The sequence below is a fragment of the Xenopus laevis genome, chromosome 9_10S (assembly GCF_017654675.1).
Source record: "Xenopus laevis strain J_2021 chromosome 9_10S, Xenopus_laevis_v10.1, whole genome shotgun sequence".
NCBI lineage: Eukaryota > Metazoa > Chordata > Amphibia > Anura > Pipidae > Xenopus > Xenopus laevis.
In genome coordinates, this window is record NC_054388.1 from 42,537,203 (window position 1) to 42,555,556 (window position 18,354).

Genomic DNA, 18,354 nt, shown 5'->3' on the forward strand with positions numbered 1-18,354 from the left:
TAAAGTTCCCATCAAGTCTACGGGGCCACTTTGACACCAATTTTTATGATGCTTCCAACATGTCTATGGCGGCACTTTAGCTATGTATATACATATATTTTTTTTTGGTTTTGCATTGTCATTGCATATCAAGTCTATTTTCTGTCACTGTATTTCAGCTTTGTGATGTGGCTGTCACGTCTAGGGGGGGACCACTATGGTGCCACATTTTCAGGCTACTAATTCCAGACCAGCTACTTTTCATAGCATCTATTCCACAAGATAAAAAATGAAGGAAAGCTAATGATTCTGGGAAATACAATGTCATATTGCTTTTTTGCTTTTCCGACAGTACTTGGTAAACTATTTGGGGGGTCAAACCATTTTTTTTGTCAACTCATCAAGGGATATAGTAACACCGTAATCAAGGGTTACTATTTATGGTTGACATAAAGTGCTACTCTGAGTCTGCCTGGAATGAGTTCTAAGTTTTTCTCGTAAAAATAAAACTTTATTCATATAAAAACATTACAAAAAAAAGGTGAAACTTTCCTATACTAACAGTGCAGTGTGAACCTTATTATTTTTTGTACACTTTTACAAAAATAGGTGAGCTAGCTTTTCCTAACTATATACAGCATGCAGCGAATGGTCTCTCGGCAATGGCAGCGAAGCCTCGGCTGGTATCAATGTATACCGTGGTTTCGTAATAAAAAAAAACTTCCAAAAATAGCTATGTACAATGGATATAATACAACTGGGTGCAGAAATGTTTCTTTACAATTTGATATCATGCTGTAAAAGATAAACGTCACCAAAATGTACCATAATCCTATTTTTTTGTTGGGGGGATTCTGTTATTAAAAAAGAGAGAGTGAGAATTTAGTGTTGTTTTTCCAGTAAAATAGTTACAAAATATTTCAATGTAGTCAATTACCCCATTAGCAAAAGAAAAATATCCAGGGGTGATTTGTAAAGTACAGTACAAGTGCAGCAGGGTACAGCCTACTGGACATACATACATTATTCTATACAGGAAGATGAGCAGATATAACACTTATATACATATATACACTCACATTTTCCCTTGTACCATAGGTTTGCAGTTTATTATTAATTCTGGCCATTAGCCATTAATAACCGATATATATTGATTGACCATTGTTGACTGCTATCAAACTTCAGATTAAGAGAATTTTTTATTTTGAGAATAAAAATATAATTAAATGTAAGGATTGCATCTTTCGCATTTCAGGACTTGTTTATTATGTGGTCTTGCCAACCTGAGGATCTCCCAGTGGGCCCAGCTTAGGAGAGTTCCCATCAGCCTATCCTTATCGTCACCCTGGTTCTTTAAAAAAAAAACGACACTGTTTTGCACTCTATCTATATCTGCTGTGAGAATGTGCTCAAATGTCAGGTTTTCTGTGGATACTAGGAGACCCAGTACTGTTAGAGGATGAGTCAAAAAAGTTGGCACGGTTTTATGGGCTTTACCCTACCCATTGTCTAGTTCAAGGAAGGGCAGGCTGGCACTGGACAAAGGAAAAGATTTTTTAAGTGTAATATTATTAATGAGGGAAAGCTCTGGAGGAGTATTGCTCCATAGCATCCATTTTATTCATAGTGGTTTCTTTAATACCTGTTATATTGACCAAAAAATCGCAAAACAAGTCTATGTGAATGAGAAAATATGCCCAAATTACACTGAAAAATGTGTTATGTTGAAAGGACCTGTAATCATGTATTTGCTCCATTTGCCCAAATGGTAAAACAAATAAAAACTCCAAAAGTATCAATATATATCCCTTATAATACAGTTTTAGCCATCCAGGTTGACACATATTCCTTTGTCTGGAAGCAAATACCATGAAGATATCAGAAAACATGTAAGTGAGAAAAGGTTAAAAAAGTCACCCTTATTATTGTAACTGTTGGGCGGCAGTTTGGTTGCCATCTACTTAAATTCATGTTTGAGGGTTTTGTTTTGAATTGATACCAATGGTCAATCTCAAGTCTTCAGATGAGTCTTTTACCAGTGCTCTAGATGAAGATCCATGGCAGTGTTTAAATTGAGATCAGTAACATCTAGGAAGTCGGTGTTAAAGATACTCGGACCAGTGGTACTAAGTGATCCCAAGCCAGTAGCTGAGCTTGGAGGTGTCAAATCTAACCACTCCATAGTCTCCCAAGGAGATTCAGTGAAACTCAGATGTTGTAAGGCTGTACCTTCTGCAGATGAAGGGGACATTTGTGTATCCATGGAAGAAAGAGAAGCGTCTAAGATTTCTCCAGAAGGAAGAATCTCCTTGGATGATTTTCCTGAATATCCACTCAACACGCTTTCAAACTGAGGATCGTCATTACCGATTTTAAGCAGTCGCAGTTCACTGGTCCTCCCCAAGGGGCTGTGGGAGTTTAGTAAGATTTCAAGATGGCCATCACCATGGCTTGAGCAATTGTCATAGGGAAGGTGAACATTTGAAGTTGATGGGTTTGAGTTTGCAGTCGGCACATTCAACTGATGATGCTTTTGAGCACATGGTCGATCGTCTTTGACATTGGCAGGGATTTCTAGGGCAAAGAAAAGAATGTATATGACAGACTGCCAGCCAATACCATTGATTTTCTTTGGTGGTTACTCCTTGGGCAACCTTTTGGAATTTTTTTATTGCTAAATACAAATTTGGGGAATCCCTATGATACTCAACATGAATATTAAAATTAGAAAAACAGGTGACCCCAAAAATTGATACATTTATACACTGTATGCTTCATGTAACAATATGGATCCAGTTGTTCTTCACCCTGCCATGGACAGCAACTTATTATTGGGTTCTAGTTTACCACAAATGGCTTAAAGATGGAACATGTGTGTGCTGTGCATTATCTCCATGTGATTTCTTACCTCCAGTCTCAATGAGGACATCAAGGAGCTCATCCATCTGTTGACTTCTTGTAATTTGCTGCAAAAGAAGTACATGACAGTGAGGGCTTGTGCTTCAAGCTATCAGTCTACATGCACCTTAAAGAAACTCAAAGTTTGGCCATTTTGGAAATACACTCAGCAGACCAACCTGAAGATCTTCGAAGTAATAAGGAATGGCTTAGAACCTTGTCCAGTGTTCTATGGTAGTCCAAGAAGGATATCACCTATCTAAATCCACAAACTCTCTCTAGTCCTCGCCAATTTTCCATGATTATTTGACTTAAGTGCTATCTGTACTTTAGGAATTGTTCATCACCACTACTCAGTCTTACTCAGCACAGTATGCCAATAACCCCCCAAAAGAATGAATCAATCTCATCTATACAAGAAATCTCATTTTAGATTCCATCATTGGATCCCATGGTGATGGGTTTTTACCTGTCTGACTGCATCCTCATACGTGGGTGGCTGCTTTGAAACAGTTGAGGCTGCTTTTGTGAAATTCTGACATGGAACTGAAAGCTTTGGGCCTTTTTGGGGCAGTGGCTGTAAAACAGTCATCTGTATGGGAACACAAGTGAGATATTTTGTATATTAATTAAAAGCTGGAAAAATGCCCCATGCTAATCAATGAGGGTGGGAACATACTACTTCCATCAAACAAAGGCGAATATGAAACGTATTGTATGATGGAAAGTGTGTACAGCCACCACCCTCATATCTGGAGGAGTTATCTTCTTAGTGAAATTTTAGAACAGTTTTAAATATGCTATGGAGCTTTACATTTTATTTCAAGTATTCCCAAACTAACTCATCACCATGGAGACATCCAAATGACGATCTTGTCCTATCGGGAAGACGTCTTTAAATTAAAAAAATTAAAAGTTTCCACATAATCTGATTTTATTACCTAATGTATGGGTAAGTGATAATCTTGGGGATGCACCGAATCCAGGATTCGGTTCGGTATTTGGCCAGGATTTGGCCTTTTTCAGCAGGATTCGGATTTCGGCCGAACCGAATCGGAATCCTAATTTGCATATGCAAATTAGGGGCGGTGGGAGATCATGTGACTTTTTGTCACAAAACAAGGTTAAGAGGTAAAAAATGTTTTCCCCTTCCCACCCCTAATTTACATATGGAAATTAGTATTTCGGTTTGGCATTCGCCAAATCTTTGGCGAAGGATTCAGGGGTTCAGCCGAATTCAAAATAGTGGATTCGGTGCATCCCTGGATAATTTAGCCTCATTTTGCACTTCCACTCATATACAATAGAAGATATAGCTGCAATATGGCGGATGCATTGAGTCGTACCTTTGGGCTCTTCGGTGGGGCAAGCTCCTTGATTCCTTTTTTCTCTGTCTGTTCACTGTATGATGATGGAAGGTTATTCTGATTTGGGGGAAAGTGAGTCATACTCCCAGCACCCTGCAAAGGGGAAGTATATTATGTTAGAATTTATCCTGTACTGAAACCCATATAATTTCTATAGGTTGTACCTGGTTTAAATGTGCTCGAAAGCCACATATGTATAAGTATAAACATGGAGCCATGGTATCTTTACAAACAGGATATTTTTGCCTATATCTTTACACACAGGATAAGCAAACACTGCTTTCCGTTGTAATAACATTTTCAAGTGACATAAATCTATGGAAAATGTTTTTTAGTTTATGAATGTATATTGAAATGTTGCTTAGATAGACATTTTCTTGTAACTTACAATAACTTACAGTAAATGCAGTTTTAATGTCATCTGCTTATAGGCATTCCCTTAACAATACAGCATATCCAAATAAAATACAATCCTAAAGTTTTAGTTCAGCATATTAGCTAACATTATTACAGATTATCCGGAAACCCATTATCCAGAAAGTTCCGAATTACAGAAAGGCCGTCTCCCGCACACTCCGTTATAATCAAATAATCCAATTATTTTTAAAATAAATTCTTTTTACTCTATAATAATTAAACAGTACATTGTACTTGATCCAAACTAAGATATAATTAATACCTGTCATACAAAATCGAGCTCCTTTCATGGGTTGCATAAAATTAATAAGAACCCTGCACAGCATATGTTCTTGGGTAGGTGCATTTCAGGTGAATTCTTATTTGTGCTCTAGAACTATAGCAGGGTGAGTGTTACCCCAATGTTTCTATATATCTGTAACCTTGTTATGAGCTAAGGGGGCCCAGTCTGAAGGGCAGTTAGGGGGAAATTTGGGGTGAGTGCTTATTTGTACCCTGGGTGTACCCTTGGAACTATAGCAGGGACTGTTACCCCAAATGTTTCTATATATCTGTAATCTTGTTATGAGCTAAGGCCAGTTAGGTTGAAATCTGGGTTGCATGCTTATTTGTTTTTTGTGTAACCCCAATGTTTCTATATATCTGCTACCTGGTCATGAGCTAAGGGGGTCCAGCCTGCAGTCCAGTTAGGGGGAGATATGGGGCAAGTGCACATATGAATAAAGGTGCACAGTAAATTACCCTTTAATTTCTCTGGCATTGGTAGAAAAGGTGGGACTCTTCACGAGACCAGTATTTTTGTTCTCTGAATAAACAGGTCGTTGTGATGCTACAATTTTTACACATTTAGATGCCATTCTCGCAGGCAGACTAAACAGAATAGGTGCACAAAATAAACTGTGATGCTTAAAAACAGAATGTTCTAACAGGAAAATGTGTGCAGTAACCATAACAGTGATGTGCACAATGCTCTGTACTGACAGTTTATATCTCCACATATTTTGGGTCTGACCTCAGCTAGTGCAATCAGCAGGGTAAAGAGACAACAAATCTTATGATCGTCACTGCTGTAGTAGAAGGGGTTTGTGTAAACAAAGGATAATTTGTGCACAGATGGAAATTCCACTTATTTTGTTTCTGATGTAAAGATTAAGAACTGCAACACAAACACAATACTGTGCTATCTGGGAAACAATATGGCAAATCACAATATGTGTCTTTGGATCTTCACACCAGAGCTATAAACCTCACAATTAAATTGCCTTCATTTAATTCACATAGTGAAGGTGGGTAAATAAGCATTAAGCCAGGGTTTGATCCTGTATTTAAAAGGCTGGCTTGCTCTCTTACCTGAGCAGGTTGAAGACGGTTGTTAACGTTCGGGGAACCACTACGTCTATCTCCTTGTACATTGGGGGATACCGACAGCAGACAGTGGTTATTGGGTGACGGGGGAAGACTTATGTGCTGAGGGCTGCAAGTAGTTCCCAGTGGTGAGTGTTGTGGAGAGCACTGAGGACTCAAAAAAGTGGAGGACATGATTGAGTTTTGGGTTGATGCATCCATGCAGTGATTGTTGATCAGGCAAGTAATGGGCTGTGCCATGCCTGCGCCTAGTTTTTCAGTTGGATTATTTACTTGCGTTTTCAAAGCAATCTGCTTTGAGGCAAATGGGCAACTCGATACATCTTCCTGTTTTATGGGTACCCCAAAAAAGTGTTGAGATGCAAGTTGTTTGTCTTGGGGGTCACCCTTTCGCTTCTGAAGCTGAAACCTTAACTCTTCCACCTGCCTCTGTTCTTGTCTGAGCTTCCAAGTCAACTCATTGATGACTTTCTGTTTTTCTACCAACATTTTGTCCTTTTCGGCATCAATACCTTCCAGTTCTGCTTGGTAAGTTCCACTGTTCATGCTACTCATGAGACTTTCCTCTGCACTTAGGTGAATTGGGGAAGGGTGCAAGCCAAACTGTGGAGAAGACATTGGTCCGTCACTGAAGGTGTCTGCTAAGGATCCGTTAACAGAAAGATCAGATGATGCAGGAGATATGGGTGGGGTGGAACTGGTGCTACCAAACTGATAGAATCCATTTGATAACATGCCTGCAGGAGCATGCGATTGGTAGCCTGAGAGAGTGCCATTTGGTGTAACTGGAAAAGTCACGGTTGTAATTTCACCGTAGGTTGGAACAGTGTTACCGCCACATTCTTGGAAGGGTCTTAATCTTTCCATCAATGAAGTCTTTGTACCAGACACAGGTAGACCTCTTATTCTTAGCTGCTGCCTTAACTCAGAAACCTTTAAAAAAAAAAAAGGGAGGGGCGCATTATTAGAATGGTTCTGGTACCTATCTGCTCTTAGATACTCCTGAAAGTCCAGCATTAAGGTTAGTTAGGGTAATAATAGGGGTAAAAAATGATCTACAGCTGTAACACTGTTACAAGTTAAGGGGGGCTGAACCGAATGGTAAACTGCTAATGGGGACTTGAATTAAAAAGGTCAAGCAATCCCAATCCCCCTTATGTATCTATTCACAAAGTGGCACAACATTATGTGGCATTTGCCCTTAAAAACAAAATCTTTTGCCTGATTTATCTGGGCATCAAACTTAACAGAATAATCCCACTGTAAACTTACTTTTAAATCATCTAGATTTGAAGGCAACAGTCCTGGTTTCATAGAGACATTGGCTTGACCAGAAAACGTGGTCTTCACCGGAGACAAGGAGGGGCTGTTGAAAGACGACGTATTGGAATTCCGAATAATCTCATCATTTGGAAGTCTATAAAATATGAAAGCCAAGGTTGATTATTGACCAAAGTTATAAAAACCAAAAAACACTATACCAGATGATCTTTTGGGACTAGCTGATTATTCAGAGCACAAAATAACAACCCCAGTTGGGCATTTTCTGCAGTCCATCTCCTGATAATTAAAATATGTTTCCAAGTAGGATTTAGGTTTTTCAGTAAATATTCCAGTTAACAATTCAGATAATCTGACTTTGGTTCATTATGTCCCGAGACAGAATCTTACTTGAGCTGGGAGTGGTGCATCCCATTGTAGCTGAAATGTTGCTGCTGCTGTTGTTGACTCAAGATCTGAAGCTGGAGAAACAATTGCTGTTGCTGGAGGAGCCTTGCATAAGCCGAGTCCATAGGCGGTGGGGACCTTTCTGCCTTCTGGTCAGGTGGAATGTATTGGTGATATTTCAGTTTTTTCACCTTTGGTTTGATATCCTTTGGTTTTTTGTGTCTGTTTTTTGCATCTACAGGTGATTTAGGCTAATAAAGAAAAAAACAGATACTTAACCAAAACCTTTATATACAAACATAATTTGATATTAATACCTAATTTATATTTGGCCCCTGGAACCCTTTTTTTTCCCTGCTCTAAACCAGCCCTAGATTCCTACCTTAACTGCTGCAGTTGCAGACACAGATGGAGACAGCTGGCTTTCAGAGTGCAGCAAACAGGAGTGACTTTGGATAGAGCTTCCATCTTGGGCATCACTATCATGCTCTTGGGAATGGTTCTGAAAATCAGAAAAATAAAAATCACCTATTTTAGTGACCCCCTGAAACCACACAGTTGAGTGAGATAGTTTCCGAGTACTCTGCAGACATTAAAGCTGAATTACTATTAGCAAGAGCTAAACACAAACCAGAATTTGAGCTTGTGATTTATGCGCCTGCTCTGCTTTGAATCTTAGAGCAGCTTAGAATAAACATCAGAGTATCCAATATTGCTGAAAATCGTTAGTGTTCGTCAGAGCCGTCATTTCTTTACATACATTGTCCCTGGCAAAAGCCTCCCACTTCTCGTTTAAAAATATGTGTCTGAAATTGTATATTTAAATCTAGGTCCAAAAAGAAACCAGCCTAAGGAAATAAATAGGATCTGTCAGTTATAATATATCACAGGCAGGCTTGGTACCAAAGCTCCAGCTACTACACTGGACGCCTTACACCAGCAATGGAATAACTGGATGTACCAAAGGAAAATTCAGTAAAATATAAATATTTTTCAGACATGAAAATTCCAATTCCAACTCTAAGTCTTCAATTTACCTTGCTTTCATTCCTTCTCCCTTCTTGATTTTCCTTCCGTTGTTCTTTTCTTTTACTTCCTTGTTATCCCTCCCTTCTACTTCTTCCTTCCTTTTCCTTTTTTTCTCTTACCTTCATTCCTTAAATTTCCCTCTTTTATTTGTTGTCCTTCCATTTGCCACTTTCCTTTCTTCATTTAATTTTTCTTTCTTCCTTATTGCTTTCTTTCCTTACATGCTTACCCTAATACCTTCCAAAAGAAGTAAAAATACAATGCTTCTGTCTCTATCTTTCCCTAGTGTTGCCATTAAGCCCTGCTGTTGCCATCTTGTCCTACAATACTTGTTAGCCCCATTCTTTCTACAGAGACTGTTGCATTGTGGCCTACCAGGGTTACAGTTTAAATCCACAGATCATGTAATGATTATGCAGAAATGAACCAGAGATGAAGGAATGAGTGAAGGCACTAGTGTGGAAATGACATCAGTCTTGCTTGCACCTAAATCTATTCCCCAGTAAATGCAGCTCCTTTCAGTTTAATCTCCACAAGCTTTAAACTATGATTGGTAAACCAACATGACAGAGGGCAGAGTTCTCCTCTGTCTGGAACATGACACAGTGCCCAAGATTTCTGCTTTGCACAGACTGAAAAAAAATACCTAATATACATCTTAGCTGCCAGACATTTCCCCCCAGGGCCATTTCATTTTCATGAGGTTCAGTACGTGGTTATGAGAATCCTGCCAGACTACTGCTAGCTTCCGGATCTCTCTTAATAGAAGGAAAATCTATTCCAATGAATGGGAGAAAGAAAATGCTTATTATTTTATATTAGTTAAACAGCCGTAACCCTTTAACTATATCTGTTTAAATATATCTGTTGCAAGATGCACCAAAACTGCTGTCACTGGCACAAATTAGTAAACTTTGGGCCTAGGAAGGACTGACCCATAAACACGTCACTGTCATTAGTACACTTTGGGCCTAGGCCACCTTTTAGTTCTGGCACTACTGGAGGGTGGCGTAGAGGGTGGGGTTCTGCCATTTTGTGGGTGGGGTTATGATGTATCAGGGGCAGGGTTGTGGTATTTCAGGGGTTGAGTCATGGAGTTTCTCCAGCTCTTTGTTTAGGTGAGTAGGGGAGCAGGGTGGATCTGAAGCGGGCCAGGGGCGGAACAATAGGGATTACAGATTTAATACATTCTAAATATTGACAGTAAATTTGTAATATTGGCCCAAGCCTTGGCTGGTATTTTACCAGCTCGGCCTGTGAAATACCGGCCAGGTAGCAACCCTAACTGTACCTAAGGTGAGAGCTGCAGAGTTGGCAGCTGATATCAGTCAGCACTTTGGGTGGGAACTTGGTACTGCTCAGTATAACAGTAAGGAGAAAAGCATAATGGGTGGGCTCCATAGTTCCACCATCAGATTTGTGCATGTGCTCGCTGTTGCGCTGGTTAGAAAATGATTTTCCGCCTAAAAACCATAACTGCTGTATGTATGAGTGTGTGGTGCCCTCACTGTAGCTGAGGAGCCTCTGAGACCAATTGTGCTTTATTAGCCCTGTGCAATTAGACATACCAAGCAAACAATGCCTTGGCCGCCTGCCCTTAGTACTTGGAAAATCAGACTCCCTAGTGCCAAGTACACTGTGTAACAAAGATGCAGGAATGAAGCACAGGCTGGCAAGCCAAAGATCTGTCATACTGGGGGTCTGCAATTGTCCCAGCTACTTAACATTGTACTGCAATATTATGTGTAGAGCCCAACTCCAATATTACAGGAGATTTTCTTCATTTTAAGTGGCTTTCTAGGTAAAATGTAGTGTGTTCTACTTCACAATCACTCCTTTTCACTACTTCCACATATCACTGATTATCTGTTTACTGGACTTTGTGTGTCTTTTAAAAAGATAGCTAGAATCTCAGCCATAAAGCAGGACAGGACTGCTGCTTACAATGGGGATAAGACAGGATCTGTGTCACTGTGTAAAGAACTTAAAACATTCCAAAGGACCCCTGATCAGGTACTGACTAGGTTGAGGAATATACGCTTACAGACTTATTTTGATGCAATGTAGTCTTTTCCATGTAGCTTCTCGGAAAAGAAAGCCTGACAGATCTTACCTGTGTTGGACCTGAGTGAAGGGAGTTGAGGGTCTCCAAATCTTTGGTCTCCTGAACAGATGCTTTATTGAGTACCAGGGAGTTCTCACTTGACTCCTTTTCTGGAGACAGGGCATCATTGCTGCTGTCCTCTTCAAAGGCAAAGGCATCTACAGGTTTGGAGAAGTGGACCTGATTTCCTTCATAAGTCAGAGAAAGGGTGATACAGAATGTTACTGACACTGGAGGTCTGGGATATTTATTTTGACTAAATGTTATTTAAATGGCAAATTCCAAGATTTGAGACTGTCCTCAAAAAAAAGCCACATGTTCAAGCGTTCATTTTTTTAATCTCAAATAATTTTTCATAACTATATGACAGAACTGTTTTTAGGGTGCAAATATAGACCACTTCCCTGAGCCCACACACTTAGTAGGGCCCTGTAGACCAGTAACTGTAGATACCAAAAAAGAAGGGACTGCAGGTATGGTAGGGCAATTTGGACACACTATGACATGATGGAGACAGTAGGGCAAGATAAAAACAGAAGGAAAACATGAAGGGAATAGATTAAAAAGTGCAAGATGGAGACAGAAGGACATGATGGAGGCAGTAGGGCAAGATGGAGACAGTAGGGCAAGTTGGAGTTAATAGGGGAAGATGGAGACAGTAGGGCAAGTTGGAGTCAGTAAGACAAGATGGAGACAGTAGGGCAAGTTGAGTCAGTAAGACAAGATGGAGACACTAGGTCAAGATGGAGATAGTAAAACAAAATGGCGACAGTAGGACAATATGAAAACAGTAAGGCAAGATGAAGATAGAAGGACAATATAGATACAGTAAGGCAGGGTGGAGACAGTAGGGCAAGGTTGAGAAAGTGGGAAAAAATTAAGGCAATAGGGCAAGATTAAGAAGCACAAGACGGAGACAGTAGCACAAGATTGAAACAATAACGCAAGATGTTGCCTGTAGGGCATGATGGAGATAGTAAGTCACATAAGTGACACTCGAACAAGATGGACAAAGTTATACAAAGTAGATACATTCCAGGATACAGTCTTTTAGTTGTTCTGGAAGTCAGGGGTTCTAGGTGTTCTAGTTTAACAACATCTCCACAGTCACAGCCATTATGTACATAAACAAAGGAAAATGAAACACAGTCCTGCAGAAGGAACACTAGTACACAGGAACTTTGGTTAAGTGTGAATCCATATGACCTGTCAATTCCTAGTGAAATACTACAGAGAGTACGCCAGACTCATGCTCTCCCAACTTTCCACTCATTTATTTCTTTTATGTGCTGTGACCACAATTTCTGGAACGTGCCTATGACACGCGCTAGTGAGAGGAAACACAACAACTGGCAAGTGCCGCGTGTGGAAGAGACAAAAGGAAAGACGACACACTCAAAGAGATATATATATACAGTGTGTGTAATCAAAAACTAATACACATACTTCTTGTAATCATTATTAAAATTTCAGATTTAATGGGAAAGTTACACTAAAATTGTGCTCTAATGCAGGAAACAAGACTACAGTATTTGTATATTTTATCATTTATCTTCCAAAATGCATCATTTGAATATATATATGTGTATTGGAAATCTTTTAGAATTCTGTTTTCTTTTAATTGCCAAAATGTTTTTTTTGGATTTTTATCCCCTTTAACAAAAAAAAAAAAAAAGGTTGTGACTGTGGCCCAGTAATGCGAATCTCTGACTCATGTGTCCTGGCTGCTCTGCTATTTGTGCCTTCTTATTTCCGCTTGGGACACGTTATGGGTAACGAATATTATCTATCTCTGTACCGATATAGCCCAAATATGACAGCGCCTCTTGACCGCGGCCATGAGTGATTAGTTAAAGTGCCCTAGAGACTATCAGTTGGATGTCAGCAAGCACAAGGGGGGCATATAAATGGACCCCCCCCCGCATCTGGAATCAATCAGCCAGTGCCTGATAACAGACTGATAGCATTTTATATGAGAAGGCTAATGGCATGAATGAATGTCCTGGCTCCAAAGCAGTGGGCCCTTCTGTTACCTTATGTTATTAAAGGAAAATTAACCTAAAGATCTGTTTTTGTGAATATTCAGCATTGTGTCTAAAAGCCACCCAAGGGGCAACCAATCTAATCAGGAGAGACCAAGCCAGCAACTAAAGGAGAAGGAAACCCTTAGTAATAATTGTGCCAAACCACACCACTTGGAGACAAGGCCATTTCCTCTGCCTTGTCCTGTAAAACAAGTAACGGATTAGTGTAGATGGGTGCCATCTTGCACCACTTACAGTAAGTCCCTCCTCTCTGCAATCTTCTAATGGGAGAAGGCACTGTTAAAGCTGGCTTTTACTGCCCATGCTCAGTGTCAGTGACTGCCAAAAAAAGGACCTTCTCGTGTAATCGGTGACAATGAGCATGTGCAGTTGAAGCCAGTTTCGCTCGGCCCAAACCTTGCTGCGCTACTCGACAGAACAAGGTAGAGGAACTGCGTGTCTTTAGTGGGGTGGATTGGTAGGGCTTTGGAGGGTGGCCCAGTTTTGAAGTTAAACCCATAAATAGGACAAGTTGCAGTGGGTCTAAAAATACCAAGATCTACATCATATTTTATGTTTAACAATAATCAACAATATAAAGTTATAGAGCTGATTAGGTGGTTCTTTCTTTTCTGCCAAGTTGAGTTTGACAGGCAGTGGCCATGGCTGCCATGCTATTAAGATGGGCCAACATCATCAAGCCTTTGCTCGTTGCAGGCTCTGCCCAGTCTGGTGTTTGGAAATTATTAGGAGACCTGGCGAGTTCCTTTTCATTAGGGAGGGATTACGTAAATAGCTTTAACGACTCTGCATTGTCTAAACATTTTCCTGCCAGAAGGACCATGTTTATTGCTTTGGACCACTAAGAACTTTATAGCGCTGGTAGATGGTTTGCTTTTTGTTTTGGATTAAAAAAAATGCAGAACAGAGTCCAAACATCTTGATAACTGGGCAGTTGACAGCAAGCAAATCAACAGCAGAACAGCAAATGGTTTTAATTCCCATGTCTGGATATTCAACAGCAAAGGGAAAGATGCACCTCCGATGCTTCTAACCAGAGGGAGTTATCGAAACACTGAAATGTCTTTAGTAATTAGGGAGATACTTCCATTTCTTTCTATCAGAGGCAGGGGCCTGCTCCCTAAAGATTATCTTTCAGCTAGTATCTGACTCACTGAGGATGCTGGGAGTTTTTGTCCACACCATAAGGGCTAGTCCACACGGGGAGATAGCCACGCGTTTGCGGTCGCGGCGACAAAGCCTCGCCAGGCTTTTTCAGGCGACTGTTGAAAAGCGCATCGCCTCGTGTGGTTAGCACAGGCGTTTTTACATAGGCGCCCATACAAAACTGTCGCCTGCGCCGGTCGCGGCGACTGGCGCGGCGCTTTGTCGCCGCGACCGCAAACGCGTGGCTATCTCCCCGTGTGGACTAGCCCTAAATGATTTTCTAAGGGGAAAGCTCTTAAACTAATAGGAGAGAGGTCCTACAGACAACGAACAGTTCAGAACCAAGAAAAAAAAAAACAGGTATAAGGAAATAACCAAAACGAAGAGGATCTGGAACAGGAGAGTATGTAGGGGTGGAGAAGTAGAAAAGAGCATTCAAGGAAACATTATGGAGTGGGCACATAGAACAGACTGGGGTGGGATGGAGAGGTTGGAGAAGCACAATGGACTGGAGTTTAATGGAGAGGATTTAGAAGCAGAACCTAGACCAAGCCAGGACCAGGCTGGAAAGCCAGGAGGAGTGAGAACCAGGGACAAGTCTCCATGCTCAATTGAGGCAATGAGGTGATAAAGCACATCCAGCTCTGTTTGGCTAGTCCTAAATTGCCAATAAGGTGACTGGGACAAAATGGTAAAAGAAAAAAAAATTCAAAGCCACCAGTAATCGTTTGGCGGCTACAGTATCTGGGCCAGCTGTTATGGAAGAGCAGCCATGAACGGAGATTCCTAGTTCATATGTCAGAAAAACCTTACACAAACCAGGTTACGATCACCCATAAATCAAATTGCCTGTGAGCCAATAATACTCAGCAGTTGATGGTAATGTGTAGGAGATTCTCTTTGCTAACCTGTTGAATTGTAATATTTTAATGTAAAACTGTAAAAAGCAGGTTCATCTTATAGTAAGGGATGGAAAACTCGAAAAAGTTTGTGTTTTACTAATCTGACGAGGTGCTTGGAGCCTCAATCAGAGAAGAGAATTCCTACCTTTAATTGCCTCTTTCACAGTTGTTTCAATGGGAATAATGTTCTTCTCTACCAGTTCCAGTGGCCCTGGTCTAAGAGCAATTCTTTCATTCAAGTCATCTGCAAGGCGTGCCCTTTTTAATTTCAGCTGGGCAGTCTGAGCTGAGCTCTCATTGGCTGGATCTGCAAAGAAAAAAAAGTTATTACACCCTTCTCTTCAATATTGGCCTAACTTCTTGTAGACCACAGATGGTCAGCCTTAAATTCTCCAGATGTTGAACTAATATCCCCAGTGTTATCATTATCCCAAGCCTATTTGTATTAGACATTCTTCTAGTCTACAGCCCTTTTTGGTCCAGCATTTTGCCAGCCTTCCTATTTATCTTATAACAAGGTTTTATAAGGAAACCCTTATATAATCCTAAGAATATCAAGAACACAAAACAGTCCCTCTAAACCAATGAATGGGCCTTTACGAAATATATTGGAAAAAAAATGTGCAATATTAGACTATTTGTCATTCAGGTTTTTCCCCATCCTGTCCAAGAGTTTGTGAGCATCTGCTTTTGGGGAATCTAGAAGAGCAACTACAGCCTGGAGATTCATGTTGTAGACACTAAGAATGTACATAACCCACTAACATGAGATTTAGTTGCCCCACAGTGAGTGAAAGGTTAATGATATGGATCAGAAGAGCGATATCATCTCCAAACACCAATGATATAAATAAGTCCCAGTTTTCTTAATCGCTCCCCCTCAATCAATTCCAGGGTATATTCACTATGTTCTGATGCTAATTGTCTAACATTGGCCAATCAGAAAGACCGATCACAACCATATTTAAGACATATACCCTTGTCTGGTTGCTACCCCAGCATACCCTGAAGTTCCACTTCATCTTTTTGAGCTACCTAACATTTAGGCCTTTGGGAAGAAGTTTATATTGGCCATTAACTAGATACTATATAGAATACTATGACAAAACCAGTTGATGTAAAGAGTTCTGGTGAAACTTACCTTGCAAGATTTGCATATTTAGCAATTCAGGCCTGCTTCTAATCTTGTGCTTTAGATAGTTTTCAGCCTACAATAAATACAGAAGGGAAATATGGCAGCACATAAATGAAACATATATTAAAAGAGTGCTTTAACTTGGAGGGTCAGTAAGGGTAGGCTAAAACAGACCACAAGGCCTATCACATACAGTATATAATTCAGCATTTAGTACAGGGGTAACAAAAAACACCAAGAACAAGACAAATTGAGTTGAGGTAATAGTACTACATCCAGTTACACTTGTTCCTTAGAGCAGTGATCCTCAACCAGTGGCTTGCAAGCAACATGTTGCTCTCCAAACCATTGGCTGTTGCTCCCAGTGACCTTAAAGCAGGTGCTTTTTTTAATTCCTAGATTGGAAGCAAGTTTTTGGTTGCATAAAAAACAGATGTACTGCCAAACAGTGCCTCCTGTAGGCTGCCAGTCCACATAGGGGTTACCAAACAGCCAATCACAGCACCACTAGGAACTTTTTTCAAATGTGATGAGACTAATGTGTCACTTTTTCATTATTTATGGTCTTGCCCAAAGATTGATATATATTGGAGGGAAATTTTTGGGTTTTTGAATTATCAATTGAAGATAAGGATTAAATTGTCTCCATGCTTTGCTTTTTTGCATCTAGATAATGTAGTGTTTCCTTCAGTTCCCAACACAAATTTTATTTCCCCTGAAAATAAATTATTGACAGTTTTTTTTCTAGCAGCTTCCAAGAAAGCTTTATTTAATTCTTGGTTACTAAAAGAACCCCCTTCGTTAACAGACGTTATTTATTTTATGAACCAGCTTAGTTGGCAAGAAGCCTTATTAACCAAAACCAAAGGAAATAATTCCATTGACTCTTTTAAACTGATTTGGTCTCCCTTTTTTGAAGCTTGTTATTCTAATATAGGTGATCAAATAGGACGGTTTCTCAATTTATAAGATGTGCTTTCAGAGATTCCAGTCAATGAATGGACATTTTTCTTTATTTCTTTCAATATGTTTACATCCACTGGCTTAGTTAATTTTAGTCAGCTGTTGTCAGTCTCATTAAATGGTATTTAGTTTTTAATAATTTTATGCCATTGTATCGATTATAACTTGTCTTTCATCTGCATAAAATTTGCTGTCATACTGTTATTATTTGTTTATCATGAAAATCAAATAAAATATTTTCAAAAAAAAAAAAAAAAAAAGGAACTTTTTTCATGCTTGTGTTGCTCCCCAACTATTTTTATGTGGTTCACAGGTCAGAATGCAGTATATCATTGGTATAAGGGGGGAATTCTTTAGCCCTATAGAGGAAGCAGACCCCGCTGTTCCCTGAGCCCCCATGCGACTGTGGGGTCTGCTTCTATTATATACACCACTGATCTATGCAATAAAAGCAACACAATGGATTTCATTAAAAAGTCATAGAACATCAGCACTAACAGCAACACAGTGGATTTCATAGAATAATCATAGAGCATCTATGAAGTAACAGCAGCACAAAAGATCGGTGTTGATTATATAAGCATGATTGGAGCTTTGAGGTGCGACTTCTATTGTCTGCCACATACAATGTTGTTTTGGCACCTCTCCCTGGAAGGTTTAATAACCCTCAAAGCTCCAATCATGCTAATACAATCAACAGCTAAAGGTCTACCCCAATCTACCTTTTGGACAACCCTGCTATAGAGCCTTCTATCCCACACCCAGCTCACTTGTACACAACAGAAACATGTATATTTTTGATCCTTCAAATGCTGTTTTCCATTGATCTTACAGCAGCAGTTGAGACTTTAGACAATATTCTCCCTAGATATTTTCTCTTAAGAAAACATTTTTACAGAATGACAGGTGAACATTAACATAGGGCGTCATTATGCTTTGGCATTACTGCCTCGTTATCGAGAAAGCACGAAAAGCTGAAATTTCATTTTATTGAAAGTACTTTGTTTAGTTTCCTTCATTTTTCCCCCTTAAGATTTGGCTTGTGGGTTTAAGGTTTCAGAAATGATCTCATATTTTGTCATCTGATTGTAAATCCATTAAAGTAATAATATGAGAAGTAAAGGATAAGTCACTGCTCTTTCCTGCTATTTCTCAAACCAACTTTTATCCTGAGCAGACATTATCCTTTGTACATAGTCAGCAGGTCTGTGCTGAGAGCATTATTTTTTTATAGGATTAGATATTGTCTGGCCTTATGATTTATTTGTTGCTTAATTTGTAAAACAGATTAGGTTCCAACAGGTACTTCATTCATGAATTTTGGCTAAAGGTACAA

General features: G+C 39.7%; 1 protein-coding gene across 3 annotated transcripts in view; it reads right to left on the bottom strand.

The window, feature by feature from the left end:
* Nucleotides 1-371: 371 nt before the first annotated feature.
* Nucleotides 372-18,354, bottom strand: part of myocd.S (myocardin S homeolog) — a 36,572-nt gene continuing 18,589 nt past the window's right edge. For 2 of the 3 annotated variants that reach the window (XM_018238557.2, XM_018238556.2), the window contains 11 exons: nucleotides 16,062-16,128; nucleotides 15,066-15,227; nucleotides 10,837-11,015; nucleotides 8,077-8,196; nucleotides 7,698-7,945; nucleotides 7,299-7,443; nucleotides 6,012-6,959; nucleotides 4,224-4,337; nucleotides 3,347-3,469; nucleotides 2,888-2,945; nucleotides 372-2,553 (listed from right to left, as the gene is read on the bottom strand). In XM_018238557.2, the coding sequence (XP_018094046.1) occupies nucleotides 2,012-2,553; nucleotides 2,888-2,945; nucleotides 3,347-3,469; nucleotides 4,224-4,337; nucleotides 6,012-6,959; nucleotides 7,299-7,443; nucleotides 7,698-7,945; nucleotides 8,077-8,196; nucleotides 10,837-11,015; nucleotides 15,066-15,227; nucleotides 16,062-16,128 (2,706 nt within the window). In that variant the 3' untranslated portion in view covers nucleotides 372-2,011. The remainder of the gene's footprint in view (nucleotides 2,554-2,887; nucleotides 2,946-3,346; nucleotides 3,470-4,223; nucleotides 4,338-6,011; nucleotides 6,960-7,298; nucleotides 7,444-7,697; nucleotides 7,946-8,076; nucleotides 8,197-10,836; nucleotides 11,016-15,065; nucleotides 15,228-16,061; nucleotides 16,129-18,354) is intronic. The other variant, XM_018238558.2, reaches the window with a different exon arrangement.